The 22,649-nt window shown below is 38.1% G+C and overlaps 1 protein-coding gene across 1 annotated transcript; it reads right to left on the bottom strand.

Annotated features, from left to right (window-relative positions):
• Nucleotides 1-17,538: 17,538 nt before the first annotated feature.
• Nucleotides 17,539-21,328, bottom strand: LOC119729505. The gene is made up of 2 exons (XM_038202084.1): nt 21,255-21,328; nt 17,539-19,780 (listed from the first exon to the last, which is right to left on the bottom strand). The coding sequence occupies exon 2, from the start codon at nt 19,768-19,770 to the stop codon at nt 17,926-17,928; it is 1,845 nt and encodes a 614-aa protein (XP_038058012.1). The 5' UTR covers nt 19,771-19,780; nt 21,255-21,328; the 3' UTR covers nt 17,539-17,925.
• Nucleotides 21,329-22,649: the final 1,321 nt, after the last annotated feature.

Below are 22,649 nucleotides of genomic sequence, written 5' to 3' on the forward strand. Positions count from 1 at the left end.
CATTGCGGCTTGCAAACGCATGAGTTTTGCCCATGTGACAATGATTGTACCGACAATGCCAAGTTATTGGTGGGTGGTCACACCCCACCCTCAACCCCAAGCAATGCCCCCGGGGTGGGGAAGGGGAGGCTGTGAAAAGGAACTCTTATGTTATTTCTAAAGTGTTCACTTGCATATTTACATTTGTTTCGTTATGCAACATACAAGTTCAAAATTTGGAGGCACAGGGGGAGTGGGCGGGGCCTAGCCAGGTGTGGGAAGGGGGGGGGGAGTACACGACCTACTATTCATCCAATGGTCTAAAATGATACACAGTCTAATTCTGTTTGTAAAAATGTGCTAGATTCATGAACAATACCAAATATACAAGTTATTACTCAAAACAAAGGAAAAAACTGAAAATACACTTTTTAACGTTTTTGTTAAATTTACCATTTTTGGAGCGCTACTGCACAAAGGCTATACAATAACCCAAAATTTTCTCACCAGATATGAAAAGACCAATGTCTGAACTAACCATAGCCGAAGGGAAATTATTCTGAGTGCCCTGGCAAGTGCCATTTTAAAGGGATAAAAATGGGGTAAAAAAAATCAGTTTTGCTGTATTATAGGGTCTAAAAATAGTATAAAGGAGATTTTTCAGAACTGTTTTTCTTTTTTTCTTGTAAGGGTAAGGATGATCCTTTGTCGTGATATAGTTACTTTTGTGACATTACTTTGCAGTTTGCTGGATGACCTTTGAAAATAACGCAAAAAATGAATTTTTGCAGCCTCAAAATGTTACTTGCTCCCTAAGTCCTTTCATCCCACAAAGTTAAAAAAAATTCGATTTTTTGAGCGTGGACACTTATATGAAGTATTTACACGAAATTACGAAATTACTGTTCCACACTGACGCAACATCCAGTGAGCGATAGTTACAATAGGACAAATACTTGTATTCTTGCTGCAAATTCTCTGATGTGCATTTTTGTTTTCAATTAAAACATATATGCAAGTAGAGTGTACAATAGTTTGTCTAGCAATATAATATATGCAATGTTTTAAAGGTGTTTTACCGTTGACTTGACAGATAGTACATGTGAGTGCGCTTGGGGATTCAGTTCCTGTTGCTGTGGAGTCGATCGTGGGTTTTCTGATCCTTGAGATGGCAATCTTTATCGTGTCTCAGTTAGTAACGATCATTGGTTCTGCAATGTATATACATATGTCATGTTGTTACAAATATTTAATCACCGAATGGGTCAAGAGGTGGGGAGGGGATAAAGTGTACAGAATGAAATGTGATACAATTGACTCCATTTTCTTCAATAATACAGCTAACTATAAACATACACGAGGAAGGCTGTTTCTTTGTTGATTTTCCACCATTAAATTGTGAAGCATGCATAATTTCATTCATAATGTATTATTTGTTAAAAAGTTTGTGTGCATCTTTTCTTTTCTAGCCCCAAAATCCATGAATCATTTCATCCCTGGAGCGTTTGTTCACAGGTAGCATGCAGAATACGAAGAAATACAAAACTGGAGGCCTGAAAATTTGAATATACAGTAGAACACTGTAAAAGCCTTAATAGGGTCCCTTCAAAATAAAATTGTTAAATGTATCACTACTGCCATCATATCTTTTACGAAAATCAAATCCTTTTAATACAAAATATGATTTCACAACAGGCCAGTTTTCCTCAGATCAGCTGATTTCCTCGTTTTTTAACTTCACATTTATAAATGCATTTAGAAATTGAAAAACATCGTATAAAGTGTTGTATTGCTTGGCATTTCCTTTTTTTTCGTGATATTTCCCAGTTGTTGGCTTTTAAATTTAGAAAAAGGAGTCGAGGGTAAATGGACCTGAAAAACTTCAATCAACTCATGATGATGATAGAATATGAAGCATATGTTGCACTTGTCGAAAAATAGGACATCGTGAATTGCTACCGGGCTTTACAGTGTTAAATGCATAAAACAACTCAAGTAAAATTATCAGCCGATTGATTTGTGGATTGGTGAGGGTTTGGGCCCTTAAGTAAAACCAAAAGCTCAATTTTGAGTTCCCAACTTTTGGGGGAATTTGAAGAAAAAAAAATCGTTTTCACCACTTTTCGGCTTGCAAAGAAGAAAATGAGTACCCACCTTTCTCTACAGGAACGAACAACAGGAATGACTAAGTGTTTTCGTTGCTGACGTCTTTTATTAAAGACACACCCAATGCAATATCATGTATGTTACACATGGGTGGTTTAACTGTACAAATACGAACCATGGGAATGCAGTTCATGCTGGAACCCACGCAACTTTGTCATGTGTAAACTTGACTCAACAAAGAAACGCTTGCAGTGCTATTGTCCCAGCCTACATGTCTATTTTAGGCAGTGTTTGTCAAGATTCTGATTTTTGAGATCTGCAACATAGCTGTGTGTGCAGAATAAAAGTCAATCAACTATGGAAGGTGGAAATTGACACGTTCCGTCTGAGTGCTGCCTCGACCTTCCACCCAAACGAGAAGTGAACACCCCTCTTTAGAAGGTGCAGTTGTTGCATATCAGAGTTGTAATTGGCCAGTACTTGGGTAGTGATGTCTTTGGGGGCGGGACTTAGGTGATTGGTGTTTGTGACCGCACATTTCCCATAGCTGTGTTTTTCTGTATTTATTGTATCTATATCTATCAATATTGCTTTTTGATAAATTTAAACTAAAAGGCTTAATTTCTTTAATGCAGGCAATGATAAATGTTTGTACTTGCCAATATTAAGATACTAAATGCAGGTGGAATCTAGCGTGAAGGGTGAGCTACAGTGCTTATAGCTAATAGTAATATTAACCCTTACTCAGTGGTTTTTTTTTAATGAGGCTTTTCTGTTTATTGTTATTTGTTGGAATGGCTATGCTCACGCTATATTTGCTATTTAAGTGACCTTAGAAATGATGCCACGTTGCACATTGGTCATCGGTGAATCGAATGGGGAAATCCCCTACATACGCAACGCGTTGTTTGCTTTTGGTGGTGTTTTTTTATGGAAATACTCTTTCTAGGATTTTGTTCAGCAGGGCAGCGATTGAAGGCCAATCTTTTGTAGCAGTACACAATGGCTTAAACTTGAAAAACAAGTGCTTGAAGAAGTACAATTGTTTTTCCCCTTCTAGCAAGTAGTTGAAATATCATAGTATCTGCCTAAACACAGGTATTGTACAGAACCTGCATAGCTACATTGTGGAGTTCCCTTTTGTTCTTGCCTTTGAGATAATTCCCCACTTCAGTTTTCATGGTCATTGATTTAGATCATCTGTGTTACTTGTTTTTACCGGCTCACGCATTGGCTTGAACTTCAAATATACTGTAGAGTTCTTGAGAGCATTGTAAAAAATGTTCCCGGACAACCTGCTGTTCAAGAATGCTTCCTTTTGTCATGCTCCACTCTTACATCACCCTGTGCATGCCCACTCCTCAAGATCTTGATGCCTGAGGATAAGTCTCATGATTTCCTTCCAATCCTCCGCCCCTTGACTGCTTTCAGAGTGATTTTCTCATGAGCTTTTAACAGTCTCAACCCTTCCCTTATTTCTTCAGGATTCCTTCCCTCCTTGTAGTACACATGGGCAAATTTAATATAAAATTCCACCTCAGAATTTTGAGAGAAATCTCTTTGGAACATTCATCACATGGTGAGTATTTTAAAAACTTCTTTATAACTTTGCCTTCAGTCCTCGGTCCTCTAAAACCTTTCAAAAACACTATCTCTAGTATACATGTCTACCTTGTTCATTCACATAAATCTTACCATTGCCATTCAAAACAGTTTTTCCTTTGGGTCAGTGGCGGTTCTAGGGGGGGGGGGGGCTTTCCCCAATTTTTTTTGTCTAACCCCACAAAATAAATTCCATTAAAAAAAATGCACTAGCAAAATGTAAGAATGTGACGTACATGCGAACGGGTCTCCCCCTAATTAAATAGTCCTGAGAAGGGTGCATTTTGTACACTTAGTGTGCATAATTGTAGGATTTTATCAGCGCTCGATCCCCATTGAAAATATGGCACGATGGCTTTTATGATTGAACTTCATGCGCAACAGTGTTTTCCTGTATTTACAACAAAACAGTATCTGCTATTGCTCTTAGTCTAGTGTACATCAAATGCTTAGAACTAAGGAGAAATGTGATTTTCAGTGATCACACGACCCCCCCCCCCATCCCAGCCCCCCCCCCCCCCCCCCCCCCCTCTCTTCCTAAAAAGGTTGCGCATCTTGGACCACAGAGAGTTGTCAGTGGTTAGTATTTTCCCAAGTGATGTCATTGGGGGCGGGACTTTCAGGATTGATTATTTGCGAATTCATTGACACATTTCTCAGAGTTGTGCCTTTCAGTGTAATATTGTATCTATATCCATACTAACCTTTGCAAAATTTGCTCTAGTAACTGGTCTACATTAATTTAGGTGAAATCCAGTGATGTGAATGATGGGCTACAATGCTTAGCTGATAGAATGTTTACCCTTACACTGTTTTTTGTTTGAGCGAGGCATTCATTTTTTAATTCAATGTATTAAATGGCTATGCTCACGCACCTTAGAAATTGTGCCGCATTGCAGATTGCTCATCGATGCAGACTGCAAATGGTGCCCGACTAAACTTAGTGCAAATATATGGGAGTCCAGAGAAGCCACATAAAGCTTATTCTCGACCATAACCCAATCTAAAAACACGTTAAAATTGTGCGGCAGCAGAATTCCAGTCAAACCAGTGAGTTTGGCGGTTTTGAGACATCATCTTTCATTGAAAAAAAAAATCTTTTTCATTTTGCCGACGCGCATGGCTACGGCGACGCGCGCGCATACCAGAAACCGGAGACTTTTTTTTTTGGCCCAATGGCTTAAACTTGAAAAACAAATTAGGCTTGAATTTTCTCAGCCTCGATAAGGTGGTGAGCCAGTAATGACAACTCAGAAAGCACTGGTATCTAGAAAAAACTATCATTGACTGGATAAAACTGAAGATGTTATTTTGAACGGAGAGGCATGTTTTGAGATGCTGTTTAAAAAAAAAAAATCAGGATATGTTCTTATGATTATTTGGCAAAGTCATTCACAGGCCAAAGGCAGCAATATTGAGAAACACAGCAATACAGTACAATACAAATTATTACTTTGTTAACCCAACAAAGGGGAAATTCAATTGGTCATTGTACAACCACATGCAAACTAAATGTAAACAAAAAACCATAATAGAAAAAGGGATGAAAAGGAAAATCAAAAATTGCAAAATTACTAAAAAGCCTCCGTTATTTTATGATAGTTATTTTAAAGTGAATAAATACATTGATAAAGGAGTGAATTGATGAGTGCTACTGTATACACCAACACCACTACTGACGTAACATAAAAAGAAATATTATTCAACATTTGCATTGTTACAAAATACTAGTTTTTATTTATATATTCATAACTTGGGATTTCCTTGTGCAATCACAAACTAATCGAGTTTGCTCACTCGATTATAACCATGAAAGCCTTAGTCCCGACTGTGCATTCATGTGCACAATGAATGGGACTGATGTTCCCCTTAATACAAAATTCTGATATAACAAACAATTTGGCTAGGTCCGAACGAGTTTGTATTAACGAGACTCGACTGTAAATGTTGAGAGCATACGGTTTTCCTGCAGCGCCATGACATTTTTAAATATTGTGGTTTTTATTGGTGCTTCTGAGTAATTAGAAGAAAATATCATCAGCTAGGATTCGGCTAGAAATGTTAAAGGCAATGGACACTATTTACAAACATTCAAAACCTTAATATATTCCATTTCTCATTCATTGCATTATCATATATGATGACAGTAAATCCATTGTGCACATTATGGTATATGCGTTAAAAAAATTCTGATGCACCGTTTATTACTGCGGCCTCCAAGTTGAAATGCCCATGATCAACTATCTAGGAATTTTCCTGTACAATATCTTTCAGTTCTTTTGCTGCAGAAGTGTCGGTACGAATTCTCTGCCCTAGCCATTCCTTCGTCACTTCAATATCTAATGCAGCCAGCACTACTTTCAACCAAACATAAGCCTGTCTATGATCCCCAGGCTTCTCCATCGACAAAGCTCTCAAGCGGAATCTCTCTGAGGGGCTGAGAATTTCAGTTGTCTCTTCCCCAGCATCTACCTCCGTAGTTTGAAGAAGCTGTGTCGGCGTTGTTTGCCAGCCATCTTTCCCCTGATGTTTCCGAATCATGGCTAATACAGTTGGCCATTGATCCTCCCCGTGATGCTTTAAAATCTCTCTTAGTTTTTGTTCCATTTCCTTTGTCCAATTTTCAAGGAGGATCGCTTTCAAATCCTCTTCCCATCTTTCCTCCCCGTCATCCAGGGCGACCACAGAGGTCTGCAAAGATTTGGCTGTCCAGTAATCTGCCCCGTGACATTTGAGAATCTCCTGCAATACCTCTTCCTGTCCAGATGCCGAGTGTTCTTCCAAGATCTGTTTTAATATCGTCTTCCAGTACCTCTTTCCATGACTCTCCAGTATCCGTTGTATTACAGTTATCCAGTCATCTCCATGTATGGTTTCCAGAGTAGTGTTTGATCCAGACATTAATTGCATCAACCCATTTCTGTTGGCATGTTTTTTTGGTTTATACAGACAAGCGTATTTAATCCTCACTTGCACCTGAGGATTATCTTGCAACATCGTTGCTATTTGATTAGCACAGTAACCACAAGGAGAGTAATTGATGTACATGTCAATCTCTTTGTTTGCTTGAACCAGTTCAAAAATTGATGGTACGGCATTCATTTCTGCATGTTTAGGTCGAGTGGTTTCTGCATGTTTAGGTCGAGAGGAGTAGTGCACTTCATCATTGACAAGAAGAACAGCTCTTTCTGGCCACGCGTTGCTTGTACCTGACTTTATAAATGTTTCAATGTCTTCTTTTATATGCTTAATCATGTCGTCCATCTTGATTTATTTCTTTCTTCTTGTCGGGCTGCCTGCATTTTTAACATAAAAAGAAAAATTCAAACTGTAGTCTTAAACAAAAGCACAGCATTATTACAGTGTATGTTTATGTGTGTTTTTCCTACTTCACATTTTTAAAAAAATTGGAACACTATTGAAGAATTAAAACGTGCAAATATTCTTGAGTTTGAAAAATGTTAGTAGTTCAAATCCTGCATTGACTATGGTGTTCCTCTGTGTTTTACTAGCTGCTCAGTTGTTGTTCAACCAGGACGCATAAAAAGACATTTGATGTTTCTCTTTTAGCTCCTAGCTCGAAACTTTGCTTCTGGACAAGTTTAAGTTGAAAACCTGACAATGCAGGAAATACGAGGCGCTTTTTAAATCAAAAATTCAATAACATTTTAGATTTTAGTTGAAAAGTGGAAAACACGATATCAGAAAGAATCATGTCTATATTTGGAGAGATAAGCATTTTGGATCTTGTCCCATTGAAAAGATCTCTCATGTTATTATGGACCATGATACAAAGGGTTTTCGGTCTTATTTCCACTTAACTTTACACAGTCAAATCTTTCGTTTGGGTACCAAAAATCAACACAAACAGATGTGCTTACCTGTCCAAATGAAGGAGCTTGTTTCAACGTGGGGCTACTGCTTAGCTGATAGTAATGTTTATGGTTTTTGTGTGAGGATTTCTTTTTATTGAAATTTGTTGAAAGGCTATTTTGCTCACGCTCTATTTTTGTGTCGGATTGCTCATCGATGACTAAATGGGGGAAATCCCGGCATATGTAATGCCTATAGACTTGACTCAAGTCGGAACTACTGTTAAGTCAGTATAATGTGTGTTATAGATGACATTTGAAGTCGGACGTCATCAAGTGTTCATCATGTGCACAGAGTCGTATCAAATATCCGAAACAACTTGTGTTTGGCCACAAGCAAAGTTTGATTTTTTTTTTAAATTTCATCTAGCATGCTGTGGAAATACAGAATTTCTGCTTTGGTCTCTGCAAGTCTCTAACTTAGTCTAGTCTTAGTTGACCAAGATCACCTAGTAATGAGACCTTACACAACACTAGTGTCTAAGAAGAAGGAAAAAAAAAGTATTCACTGCATTGGGACCTGGGAACGGAGATTTTTGCTGTTTAAAAGAATCGGTGTGTTCTTATGGTTATTTGACAAAGTATTTCATAAGACAAAGGCAGCAATTAATGTTGAAAAAAAATACGATACATTTATTATTCCAACAAAGGGAAAAGTGTGCTGATTGGTCTTTTTGCATGTACCGTTACACATTTTAAAAATAAAGGAATTAAAGAGCTAACTTAAAATTAAACAGAAAAATAACCAAAACAATTGAGTCAACAAATTGAAGTCATGCAATTGAATAGTCAAGTACCGGTACATGTAGTACACATACACAAGTTGAAAATACAACACACATTAATTAGATCGAGCTGAAAAGCAGTCAGAGAATTAATCAACATTAGACTACAATTTGGACAACATGGGATAGGTAGCCGCAGTACATCGATGTGCCAGCTGCTGTGACCATACATCGAATGATTTACTGTATGGTTTGAATCCTTCGTTATAAAAGATAGACATTCCTTGCTATAAACATAAACTTTGCATGCGATGGGTGGCACTTGTCCCACATAATTAATAGTATTTTATTGCCTAGCTGAGATTTATATAAAACATCCAACGATTCATGTCTATCACCCAAACTGCTGCCAGCCTGTTCGACTATTTCGTCAAAAAGATAAATGATCCTGGGATTTCACTATAACCAAGATAAGTAACAATGCTCATATATATTGTATAATTCGTCACCGTTTTCACGAAGAGCCACATATGTGGATTTTGAAGAAAAGGCGTTTTCGAGATAATCGCAAAAGAAGTTTCTCATATTTTAAAACTGCAAAAAATACCACTCTGCAACAACTTTGTGCAACAAGAAAATCATCACACGATTCTACGAGAGCTGAAGTTTTACATGAACCCGGTAATAAGACTAAATACAGCAGTTAATTAGCGAAAATTAATTAATAAAGATATGTGGCTCTTCGTGAAAACGCAAATTCAGGTTTCCGAGATATTTGCCCTTTCTGTTCAACGTGTATTTCCATAGGCGCGCGTGAGCGCGCGCGCAGCTGAAATGTAACAAAGATGTGGCTCTTCGTGAAAACGCAAATCTCATTTTCTCTACTTTTATTTATTTCCGTGCAATGGGTTTTGTACGCGTTCAAAGGGCCAACATGTATGTGGCTCTTCGTGAAAACGCAAAATGCATTTATCGAGTTTTTGTCCCTTGCAACATTAATGTAAATTAGAAATTAATGATGTTTTGCTTTCAGAAACACGTCAAAATGGTTAAGTACATTGTTTCAATGCCAAATAATGAAAAAAATCAAAATCGAAAAAATTGTAAGTTTTGACATATGTGGCTCTTCGTGAAAACGGTGACGAATTGATACATAAAACTTATGTTGTCAAAAGTTTTGAATCCTGCGGATAGATCCACAAGCAGTTGTGTGTCACTGGATAGAAGTTGGACCTACATCTGGCTAGAATTTGGCCCTACATCCAGATACTAATTTGGCCCTACATCCGGCTAAAAACCTTAAAGATCATGGACACCATTTACAAACATTCAAAAACAAAACAAAATCTTTCATTTCCATGGGCGTCGCCAGGATTTTTTCTAGGGAGGGAGGGGGGCAAAAGCACAATATTTTCAAAAAAGCGGCCCCCCCCCCTCCTTGCCCCATCCTTGCAACGCGTATGTTCATTTCTCATTCATCAAAGTTTCAAAGACATTGGGTCATTGCATTGTCACACATGACGACATTAAATCCAATTCTAAGAGTAGTATAAGTATTGACTATTGGTTTGTAAAATATAAATGTCATAGTATCACAATGGTCAGATCAAATCAGTTCGACAGTTATGTTAAAATAAATGTCGAATTGATTTGATTTGACGCTTGTTTGAGTTTAAATGAGTACAAAGTGAAAAGGAATGATAATATCTAGTGTCTTCAAACAAAATTGCTCTAACCAACACTTACCCTAAACCCAATCTCTACAAAAAAAAGAATAAATGCAACTTTTCAAAGTCTTTGAACATTTAAATATTAAATGAAAACTCACTAAAAATGTTTACTGAGTTTGAACGATGTGATGTTTTATATTTTGTATGTTTTTTAATAAAATGAATAACTTATGATGTTGTTCTGTTCATATATGGTTCACAATATTTTCATTGTGTGGTATACCGGGTATGCATTTAAAGAATTCCTGTGCATTAATTAATTGCGGCTTCCAAATTGAAATGCTCTTGATTATATAACCGTATCTAGAGCGAATTGTTCCGTATCTTTTTCAATATTCCTGCCGCAGAATTGTCGGTAAAAATTCTCTGCCCTAGCCATTCCTTCCTTACTTCAATATCTAATGCATCCAGCACTACTTTCAACCAAACATAACCTTGTCTTTGATTCTTAGACATCTCCAATGCAAAAACTCTCAAAAGATCTCTATTTGGGTGGCAGACAACACCAGTTGTTTTTCCCCAAGCATCTACCTCCTGACTTTGGACCATGTGGGTTATTTTGGAATGCAGATCATCCAGCCCAAGATTCTGGAGAACTTTTAGTTCGGTTTTCCATTTATCCTCCTTTTGGTCTTGGAGAAGCTGTATCAGCACATTTTTCCAGCCATCTTTCCCCTGATGTTTCAGAATCATAGCTAATACAGTTACCCATTGATCCTTTCCATGATGCTTTAAAATCTTTGTTAGTACTTTTTCTCTTCCCTTTGTCCAATTTTCAAGGAGGATCGTGTTCAAGTCCTCTTCCCATTTTTCCTCCCTGTCATCCAGGAAGACCTCTGTGATCACCGTGTCAAATTCATCCTTCCAGTGGTTGATGAAGGTCTGCAAAGATTTGGCTTTCCAGTAAGCTGCCCCGTGGCATTTGAGAATCTCCTGCAATACCTTTTCCTGTCCAGATGCCCAGTGTTCGTCCAAGATTTGATTTAACAGAGTTTTCCAGTACCCCTTTCCGCGATTCTCCAGGATCTGTGTTATCAGAGACATCCACCCATCCCCATGTATGGTTTCCAGAGTGGTGTTTGGTTCAGACATTAATTTCTTTAACCCATCTGTGTTGGCTGTCTCTGTTGGTTTATACACTAGAGCAAATTTAATCCTCACTGGCACCTCAGGATTATCTTGCATACTCTCTGCTATTTTCTTAGCGCAGTCACCACAAGGAGAGTAATTAATGTACATGACTATCTTTTTGTTTGCTTTAAGCAATTCTTTAATTGAGGGCAAAGCTTTAATCTCTGCATGTATGGATGGACCACCCTTCGTGAATGGACTGGAGTAGTGCACTTCATCGTTGACAAGAAGAACAGCTCTTTTTGGCCATGCGTTGCCGAATGTACCTGACTTTATGAATGCTTCAATGTCTTCCTTTGTATGCTTAATCATGTCGTCCATCCTGATTTATTTCTTCCGCCTGCATTTTTAACAAAAGAAAATTTCAAACTGTAGTCTTAAACAAAAGCACAGCATTGTTGTGTATATGTGTGTGTTGTTTTCCTACTTCACATTTTATTGGAATTGCAGCATTATTGAAGAATTAAAACTTGCATATATTCTTGAGTATGAAAAAAATGTTAGTAGTTCATATCCTGCATTGACTATGGCGATATCAGAAAGAAAAATGTCTGTATTTGGAGAGATTAGCATTTTGGATTTTGTTCCATTGAAAAGGTCTTTCATGTTATTATGAATCATGATACAAAGGGTTTTCGGTCCTATTCCACTTAACTTTACTTTCAAAGCTTTCACTAGGGTACCAAAAATCAATTCAAACAGATGTGCTTACCTTTCCAAATGAAGGAGCTTGTTTCAACGTGGGGCTACTGCTTAGCTGATAGTCATGTTCAGGGTTTTGGGGGTTTGTGTGAAGGTTCCTTTTTATTGAAATTATGGTTGAAAGACTATTTTGCTGAGGCTCTATTGTTGTGTCGGATTGCTCATCGATGACTAAATGGGGGAAATCCCGGCATATGCAATGCCTATAGACTTGACTCAAGTCGGAATTACTTTTAAGTCAGTATAATGTGTGTTATAGATGACATTTGAAGTCGGACGTCATCAAGTGTTCATCACGTGCACATAGTCGTTTCAAATATCCGAAACAGCTTGTGTTTGGCCACAAGCACATTTCTAATTTGATTTTTTTTAAAATTTCATCTAGCATGCTGTGGAAATACAGAATTTCTGCTTTAGTCTCTGCAAGTCTCTAACTTAGTCTTAGTTGACCAAGATCACCTAGTAATGAGAATTTACAAAGCACTAGTGTCTAAGAATAAAAAGTATTCACTGCATTGGGACCTGGGAACGGAGATTTTTGCTGTTTAAAAGAATCGGTGTGTTCTTATGGTTATTTGACAAAGTATTTCATAAGACAAAGGTAGCAATTAATGTTGAAAAAAAATACAACACATTTATTATTCCAACAAAGGGAAAAGTGTGCTGATTGGTCTTTTTACATGTACCTTTACACATTAAAAAAATACAGGAATTAAAGAGCTAACTTAAAATTAAACAGAAAAATAACCAAAACAATTCAGTGATCAAATTGAAGTCATGCAATTGAATAATCAAGTACGGTACATGTAGTACACATACACAAGTTAAAAATACAACACACAGTAATTAGATCGGGCTGAAAAGCAGTCAGAGAATTAATCAACATTAGACTACAATTTGGACAACATGGGATAGGTAGCCGCAGTACATCGATGTACCAGCTGCTGTGACCATACATCGAATGATTTACTGTATTGTTTGAATCCTTCGTTATAACTGATAGTTACATCTGGTGCTATAAACATGGACTTTGCATGCAATGGGTGGCACCTGTCACACATAATTATTTTATATTTTATTGCCCAGCTTAGATTTATATCAAACAACCAATGATTCTTGTCGGTCACTAATAATGCTGCCAGCCTGTTTGACTATTTTGTCAAACAGGAAGAGGGGAAGAATGCTCTGTACATGTAAAATTGATATGTAAAACTTGTGTTGCCAAAAGCTTTCAACCTTGCGGATAGTGTCACTTGATAGTATTGGGGCTTTCCGGTACATCCAGCTAGAATTTGAACCTACATCCAGCTGAAAGGATAATGGACAACATTATTAGGCCCTACAAGTATTCAAAAACTAAAATCTTTCATTTCTCATTAATCAAAGTTTCAAAGACATTAGGGTCTTGCAATGCATTGTCACACATGGTGACAGTAAATCCAATTGCAAGACGAGAAAATATTGCCTAATGGTTTGTAAAATATATACTTCGTATGAAACTTGTTTTGAGTTAAAATGAGTACCAATTGAAAAGGAATGATAGTTTATATCTCGTGACTTCAACCAACGCCTACCCTAAACCCAAAACCTGCAAAAAAAAAAACTAATTACAACTTTTTCAATGTCACTGAACAATATATTGAATGTTCTATGAAAACTCACTTAACAATTGAATGTGTTGAATTATGTTATATTTTAGTAAAATAAAAAAAATGATGTCGTGTTTACTTGTTCATATATTGTTCACAATATTTTCATTGTATATTTTATGCATTACTCAAAAAGGAATTCCTGTGCACTAAGTAATTGGGGCCTTCAAATTGGAATGCCCTTGATCGAAATTTCCCTGTACTTCTTTCAATATACCTGCTGCAGAAATATCGGTAGAAAAATTCGCTGTCCTATAGCCATACCTTCCTTACTTCAATGTCAAATGCATCAAGCACTACTTGCGACCAAACATAACCGCCTCCCTAGCCATTCTGGTTTGCCTTCTGCCATTCCAAAATCACGGAGTACTTCCATCAGCCAAGCATACCCTTCCCTGTCAGCTGGGTCAATTCTTTTAATCACTTCGTGAAAATGGTCTCGTGTGTGATGTATGAGCATCTGCATGCATGCATTGAACACATGAATCTTCATAAAGTCCTGAAGATGCTGTCTCAATTTACTTTCCCATTCTCCTGTCTGAAAGGGCAACTCTCGTAATTCTTTGGGGTTTAGCCCTTTCTTCTCAAGTCCGTATAAGTGATGATATTTGTGGCTCTCAAGTATTCTTGTTCTTTTTTCCCAGTCTTTCAGTTTGTGAGATTCCACAATCCATTGTAGTTCCTTTTCCAAATCACGCAGTCCATGTGTTTTAAGAAAGCCCGACAGTTCAGTTTCCAAATGGTTTGTTTGATGATCCTGGAAAATGTGTGATAAGCTTTCTCGCCAACTGCTTGCACACAGCTCATCATCATTGGTAATCTTTCGAAATGCAATTTCCAATGTATTCACATTTCCGTGCTTGAGGATTTTCTCCAACATATTCTCCCAATTACTGCCTCCATCATGACATGCTAAGATTTTCTTTACTACAGTTTTCCAGTCATTACCTTGTAGTGTGTGCAAAGAGATGCTTCCATTTCTGTTTAATCTGTCTAACGCAATGATGTTTTTCTTACATTGCTTACATTGTCCATAATACACATTAGCAAATGTAATAGTGAATCGGACCCCATGTTTTTGTTGAAACTCGAGTATTTTTTCGGCGCATTGATGACATGGAGAAAGATTGATGTACATGACAATTTCTTCATTTTTTTTATTTTCTTCAAGCCATTCCAAAGCAATAACTTCTGCATGAGTGGCAGGGATACCCGTACCCCTCAATTCACTGGAAAACAGTTTGCCATTGACAAGCAGGACCGCTTTTTTTTGGCCAGTCATCACCAATAGGACATGACCTTATGAATGTTTCGATGTCCTCTTTACTCTTTGTTATGTCATCCATCCTCAACACCTGCTGCAGCTGAAATTGTATCTTGAAAAGAAGTGAAAGCAGAAAGAAGAAAATATGTAGGGTAAATGAGTGCATGAGTTAAAAGAGCTAAATTGTGCTCTTCGCGTATGGGTGGCCAACATTTAGGAAGGCTTGTTTTTTGTTTTTTAATTTGTGAAGACAGCTTCATTCTAAATTAATATCAGTATTACACTTCATCATTTCAGTTCTTCACAAGAGAAAATCGTATTCACCTAGAATTTAAATGCCCATTTAAAAAAAAGATGTATCTTTTTGCAATTTAATGAGCTATTTGGGCACTCTTTTTGTGTGTGTCTACTGAGTGTTTTGCATTCATTGTTGAATGCACCTGCCGAACACAAATAAATTGTGGATCAAATTTATGGAAAATAAAATGTTCTACACCTCACATGCTATGCTCAAATCAATAATACATTGTTAAAAAAAAAATTTGTTAAAAAAAATTGATCATTTGCATATTGTATTATGTGAAATATTCACATCACTGTTTATTCCCAATGAGAAAGACATTATTAGCCAAATGCACTTGCCACACATTTCCTGTACTTTTCCAGCATATTCTCGATTTATCATTTTTTCGAGGGTGGGCAAAAACATTTGCCCCCCCCCCCACCCCATTAAATTAACAACAATATGACTGTTGTTTTGTTTTTTGGGGTTGCTTTTATAGGCCCCCCCCCCCGTTGCCCTTGCCCTCCCCCCCCCCCCCATCTCGCGACGCCCATGTTCCCGTCTTGCATTCCTTGAAAAAACCTTATACATGTAGTTTTCAGGAACTTTTATGTTGATATATCACTGTTTGACATTTTCATGATAAGGAACATTTTTGGGATGAAAATGTTGACAGTTCCTAGTGATTTCCATTGTGCCGGATTGGTTCAAGGGCCTGTAAAGTCTGGAGACTTGCAACTCTTTTTGTTGGGTTTGGTGTAAAATATAATCCTGAAGGCATGGCTAACTTCCAGAAATGTCTTTCCTTGTAAAAGATGGACTTTGGACTATTCAACGTGGTTCAAATGAACATTAAGAAAAAATGCGCTTACCTCCCAAAATGAAGGAGTATCCACGAGTCGCAGCTTTGCAGGTTGTTTGATGAATGCGCTAAAAATGGTAATGAGCGTGTGTTGCAAGTTATAATAAATACAAAATGTGTGATATTGATTTCCCAGGAAATCATTCATGGGAATTAATAATCCTTTAGAACTTTTTAACACCTATGAATGACATCTGCTCATGGGGGGAATTTCAAAATCCAGAAATGCCATCAGCGGTTTTATAGTTTATTGTTCGTGTTTCCATGAGATTTATGGGGAGTTTTGTAAGGAAACAATGAAAAAAAAAACCCTTCACCCTCACAAAAAGTGTGCTTTTTCTTTAATGGAAAACAGTGGCTTTAAATATTTCAGTCTGATTCTGTATTCATTGATGTCAAAGTTCATGGAAGTAATACAAAGTGACTTGAGTTAAAAAGAAATAATACACATTGCTTCATGTGCATAGTGGCTGTTACTAGTTAACACAAAAACATTTGCCCCCCCCCCCACCCCATTAAATTAACAACAATATGACTGTTGTTTTGTTTTTTGGGGTTGCTTTTATAGGCCCCCCCCCCGTTGCCCTCCCCCCCCCCATCTCGCGACGCCCATGTTCCCGTCTTGCATTCCTTGAAAAAACCTTATACATGTAGTTTTCAGGAACTTTTATGTTTTTTCTTTAATGGAAAACAGTGGCTTTAAATATTTCAGTCTGATTCTGTATTCATTGATGTCAAAGTTCATGGAAGTAATACAAAGTGACTTGAGTTAAAAAGAAATAATACACATTGCTTCATGTGCATAGTGGCTGTTACTAGTTAACACTTTCCAATGATGTCCTCATTTGGGCGAGGCTCAGTGCATTGTTGTTCACACAATGGATTTAGGATATTGGATCACATTTCTCACAACTGTAATTTCCAGTATTGTCATATGTGTTTCCTCAATTGCACGTTGTACTCCAAAGTTGCAGACTTCCACATAGAAATAAAGTAAAACCATTCTTCTACACTCTCAAAAGTGTTGACCTACATTCACACTACAATATGGAGGAGACATGAGAAAGATTGCAGTCTTTAAATTCTAACATAAAATGTATAGCTTCCTCCAGTGTCCTTCATGCATGAAGAGGATAGGGAAGAAACGTTTTTCTTAAATGTCAATCTGTTTTAATATCCTTAACCTTCAAAATGTCTCGGGCATGTGCTTTACCATTTGCCTTACAAAATGCATGTTCTGTCACTTACGAAAACTACCGTGTCTATGAAATAAGGTTATAGGTATGTCTACAAGTACGTTTATACATGTAGGAGTGTAAAAAAAATAAGAAAGATAATATTCCTAATCCATAGATATAAGGACTTCAGACTATACACAAAGGGAGGGATGTTGCTACACATCCTGTCATGCTTGTATCAGAAAATAAATCCGATACAGGCTGTCAGATAAGAAATAGTTCAACCAATGTCATGATACTTAAACCTGCAGTTGTTTGGTGGGGTGTGGTAAGTACCGGTACGTGCAGTTTATGGTTTACTGGTATTTCATATCATATCATTCATTAGATGGAATTCGCGTCGAGGTGATGTAAATCAAAATTAGGCCCTTCACCGATGTATAAACACTGTATGCTCATTTTGTTACCTCCCGAGTGAAAGTTGGAAAAAATCACACGGGTGGGACTCGAACCCATTTACAAGTGGGTGAAGGGCAAGACCTTATATTGATTTACATCACCCCGACACAAATCATATGAATAGTTTAATTGCGGTGCCACTGCTATGTGCACATCAGATCTGAACCAGCCAACTGATCCCACAAGCTCGCTGGTGGTAAATCATCTGCACTAAAAAGCAGGAAGTCGTGAGTCCCACCCGAGTGATTTTTCCAACTTTCACTCGGGAGGTAACACACTGAGCATACGTCGGTGAAGGGAAAAACCTAATATTGATCGATATCATACCTGTTGGGAAAAGTGACCACGTCATTTTACAATCCACTGGATTTCGCTTTTGACACTCAATGCCAAATTTGTGTTTTAACACTGCCACACATGGCTATCTTGCCATCATGGGTGAAAGTCAGGTCAACATGACCGTCCAGGCCAGTAATCAGTGATTCAATAAACTTGCCGTCTGAATTGTAATGATGGAGTTGGGTTTCTTCCTCGTCACACACTAAAACGAGGACATAGATGTCACCGGCTTGATCACAACGCACTCCAAGAGGTCCAACGTTCTCAGCCATGTTTACCGTAAATATGTTGTTGCCCTCGAAATCAATGCAGATGATCTTCTCTTCCTTGTAACTGGTGTAGAGGAGACGCTTGTTGCTGATGGTCAAGGCTTTGGCAATCATCGGAGCAGGCACTGTTCTGATGAGAGACCCATCCGTGTTGTGTAGAGATATCTGCTCCTTGTCCTCAAAGCCAACTGCTATCAAACTGTCATCCAACGCAATGCATGTTGGCTTGCTGTCATCCGATTCCTCGTCAAAGTCACCTGCCGTGAATTGTTGAATGAGTTGGTAGTCCCTGTTGAAGATGTTGATTTCGGAGTCAATCAAGACGTGAAAGTGGTCATCCTTGTCGACAGCCAGGCCTGTTGGATGTTTCATGACGTTGGGGTCCTCGTCACAACCTTCAAGCTGACTAACAGTGAGGACATTTAGAACTGCACCTTCAGAACTCAACTCAGTGAAATTCCGTTGCGTTGTGTTGACCACCAGCATGTCGCCAGTGGAAAACGCTGCGATAGCACGCCCCTTGGCCCATGATTGATGCAGTCTTTCCCACTTTTCCTCCACCAGAATGGTACCCAATTCAACTTTTTTGTCAGTGTCTCTGAAACCAATAAACGAGAGGTCGTGATTCAGTGCCCCTGTCTCTGTTTTGGCCACGTCTCTGTAGTCATGCAGAAGTTCTTGTCTCAGCTTTAAGATCCTGAAGCAGTTTTCATGGGTCATCTCACTGCAAACCATCTTCAGGGTCTGCGTTGCAAATGCCATTTCAGCAAGTCTCTTATCTTTTTGTCTGTACTTCGCTTGAGCCATTTGCTTCAGTTGCAATTCCTGCCGTCTGATTTGTCGGATTTTCTTTTCTGCATTTTGAGAAATTTGCTTGTTTGTTGCAGCAAGCTTGACAGCCAATCTGCTCCGCAAAGGTGTGCAGCATTCTGAAAGCTCGACTCTTTCATCATTGCCGTTCCTTTGCGAATTTTCATCATTGGCCTCTTGAAGAAAGATCTCGATTGCATCACTGAAATTGACAGGTGTATGCATGGGTTCTTCGTGACTAGAGGAAGCACAAATTTTGCAAATCAGCATCTCACATGAGACACAGTAGGAATTTAGTTCGTGATTTGGATGGATCCCACACTTAGAAATGTTCATCTTTGAGTCCTTCTCGGCGTCAAACTCACCCTGGCAGGGTGTAATATTGTGAGCCCTCAAAGCAGCCCAACGTTGATGCGCCTTCTGGCACTCCTTACAAAGATATTGCTCACAGTCCAAACATCGAGAAATAGCCTCACTTTCTTCGTCACATGCCTGACAACTAACCTTTGACCCTTGACGGAGCAAGATCTGTTCTTGTTTGATTATGTCCTCTATCAGGCTGAGCAGCGTTCCATTGTCAGTTAACTTTGCCACTCCACCTTCGGGCAACATAGTTTCCATCTGACAAAGCGGACATATCATCCTGTCATCATCTGGTTGTTGGCTCAGCTTGAGTTCTTGGAGGCATCCGAGGCAGAAACTGTGGGAGCAGTCCAGCATCTTGGGTTCTTGGTAACGGGCGTGGCAGATGGAGCATTCCAGATGACCTTGGATGACTGAAGCAAAAACTGAATCTGTACTTGCAGCCATCTTGGGTTTCCTGCAATATTTGGCAGAGACAGTGGAAAAGAGAACGACCATTAAGAGAACACATCATAACCAAAATTGTCATAGATGAAAGTATGTTTGATCTCTTAGAGATTTGTAATCATTTTTATTTTGTGTGCATTAGGCCGAAAAATAGTGTGTGTGTCTAAAGGTGATGCGTTAATATATCCCAGATTGTAGATACAGCTAATTTGAGCTAAATATTTTATTTTGTTCATGTTAGCATGTTGTACTTACTATATTAATATACATGTAGGGTACTCCCAACGGTATTCTGTTTAATCAACCTGCTTATTTGTTTAATTTACCAATAACACACAGAGAGAAAAATTGCGCGGGGAAGTCTTTTTATTTTCAAAATAAACTTTATTTAAAATTTGAGGTCGGCTAAATATATTTTGCTGCAGAAGACCAAGGTATGGGTCGGGTTACCGTAGACTCTCTATTGTCTTGTATACGGTGTTTTTGTTTTGGTGCAATAGTGTTTTCTTGCTTGGAAATCATTTTGTTTTGAACTCGATACCTTTTACAGGTACTTGAACTGAACTTGAAATTTGTCCCCTAATGTTTATTTGCCATCATTGCACAGCTCATGAAATAGCTATTACTTCTTTGCATGGTTCATTATGCCATAAAGTGTCATCGTACCTGCACAGCAGAATCCATACTTAACAATTGCTGACTGCTGTGATGTGGAATATGCAGTTTTGAACACAAGGCGCACATTATATAGCATACTATGTGCCCCTTGGGTGTTAAAAACGGCATATTCCACTCCACAGTCAACAATTGTTTTGTTTTATCGTGTCAATAAGTCAAAACGATAAACTATTGTAACTTACTATACCAGAACTAAATTAAATCAGTGCAGCGTAAATTGATAAGTTTTCCTGCCAGACATGAGACAAGAGGTATTGCATGCAGTATTCGGCCGCAAGCGGCGTGCACGGTGCATGCAACATGCATCGGATAATATTGTATCTAGCACAGGTTGAACGCCCTCTTCAATGCATTACGACTAACTAATTGTAACACCTGTGCTAATTTTATGCATTTTGACAGACCAGACATGCCAGACATGCGGCTGTTCTCAACCAATGAAATTACAGTATCCAAAGACATGACATATATAAACAAATGTAAATTAGAGGATATGCGCATAGCCGTTTTCCAACTTGCGAGATTTGACCTCAGTGAGGTCATAGTGTGCATCTCTCTATAGGACTGATGACATCATACGCATATGGTCTATTGTTGGAACCAAATTGCACTTTAGCATGCTGCTACGTGGAGTAGCAGTGTTTCCGTGAGCAATGTAATGGCGGCCATAGACATGATATAAGACATGATAGATTTTTATTTTTATCCATGTTTGTGCAATAGTCAACGACAACGTACAGTCCATTGGATCCGTCTGTGTCATCCAACTGTCCAGTTTAAGTAATGAAATCAGAATGTGCACTCACCTATGCCTATATGGTGTTAAACTTGAAATATTCCTCAATTTGCACAGTGTGATGTACAAAGCACACGTACAATGTACATGTACATGAGAGTGGTACGGTGTTCAGAGGTCAGGTCAAGGACAACACGGGTGCTACCATTATTGAGGAGGGATTCTGGGAACCAAGTACATGTGATTATTACGCACATGTGTTTTGCGTTTGTTTTCTTTTCCTGTGATCCTTGGTTTTTTGGAAATGGGTACAAGAATTTAAAAACAAAAAAAGACTCAATTTGTTGATGAAATAGGTAAAAGAATATAAAAAAAAGACTCAATTTGTTGATGAAATAGTTTGGCATATAGGCCTAGTATACTGATTAATTGGCAGGGGCCAGACAGAAGACCACGTTATCTCTGGTTTCCTTGTCATGAAACGGCTGAGAATATTTCTACTGCCCCCCCCCCCGATGGGATATGCCAGTCCATTATACTCCACTAATGTTTGTACCCATTCACTCCTGGGTGGAGAGATCTACAAGTGGGGGTGAAGTGGCTTGCCTAGGGACACAACATAGCCATGCAGAAACTGGATTTGAACCCCTGCCCCTCTGATCATGAGTAACAAACCCCAGGCACTAGACCACACTCCCCCATGGCAAGGAGATGTTGTCTCCTCAAAAATATTCACTGGTGCACGGTGTATAGGCCATATGGTTATTTTTGCTTATTAAGAATTTTCAAAAAGCAAACGTTTCAAAAATATATTATTTTAAGTCAGTGACAGCTTTAAGTTGTAGCGCTTTTAGATTTTCAGATAGAATTTTCCATTCATCTCAATGTTTAGTTAATAATTATTTCTGTGAAGTAAACAATGTTATTTTTGAACTTTGTTTTGACTAAAGAAGTTTATGTATTGACTACCTATTCCCAGACATAGTAAGGGAAATGACAAAGGACACTATACTGTGTGAATAATTTCTCACTTTACTGGAGACTTGCATTACAGTGATGATTATTGAAGAATTTATGGATGCTCAATTAGAATTATAAAAAAAATAATACAAGTTGTCAATGTTTGCATTTAGTATAGATATCATGCACTTTATGAGTATATAGGCAAGCTGTACTAGGCCTGAACCTGGGTCCCACAACATATGTTGCATTTTGCTTCAAGTTTTACTTGCTCCCGTTGCTGTTTAAATGCATCTGTTTTAACATAATGTGTCCTATATTTGATTATTTTCAGTATAGAGATAGCTAAAGAAATGATGCGTATATTTTCATTCACAGCTCTTATTTGAAATATGTGTACATAATACAACTTATTAAAAATGGCCCTCCTCGTGCTCTTCAACAAATTGAATGTTTTTCTCATACTCAACTCATTTTCATTGTTTTATAAAATTGTTTTAACGTG

This window comes from Patiria miniata, unplaced genomic scaffold, assembly GCF_015706575.1.
Source record: "Patiria miniata isolate m_02_andy unplaced genomic scaffold, ASM1570657v1 HiC_scaffold_21, whole genome shotgun sequence".
Taxonomy (NCBI): Eukaryota; Metazoa; Echinodermata; class Asteroidea; order Valvatida; family Asterinidae; genus Patiria; species Patiria miniata.

Coding starts and splice junctions, on each gene's coding strand:
- LOC119729505 (XM_038202084.1), bottom strand. CDS start 19,770: ATGGCTGCAAGTACAGATTCAGTTTTTGCTTCAGTCATCCAAGGTCAT.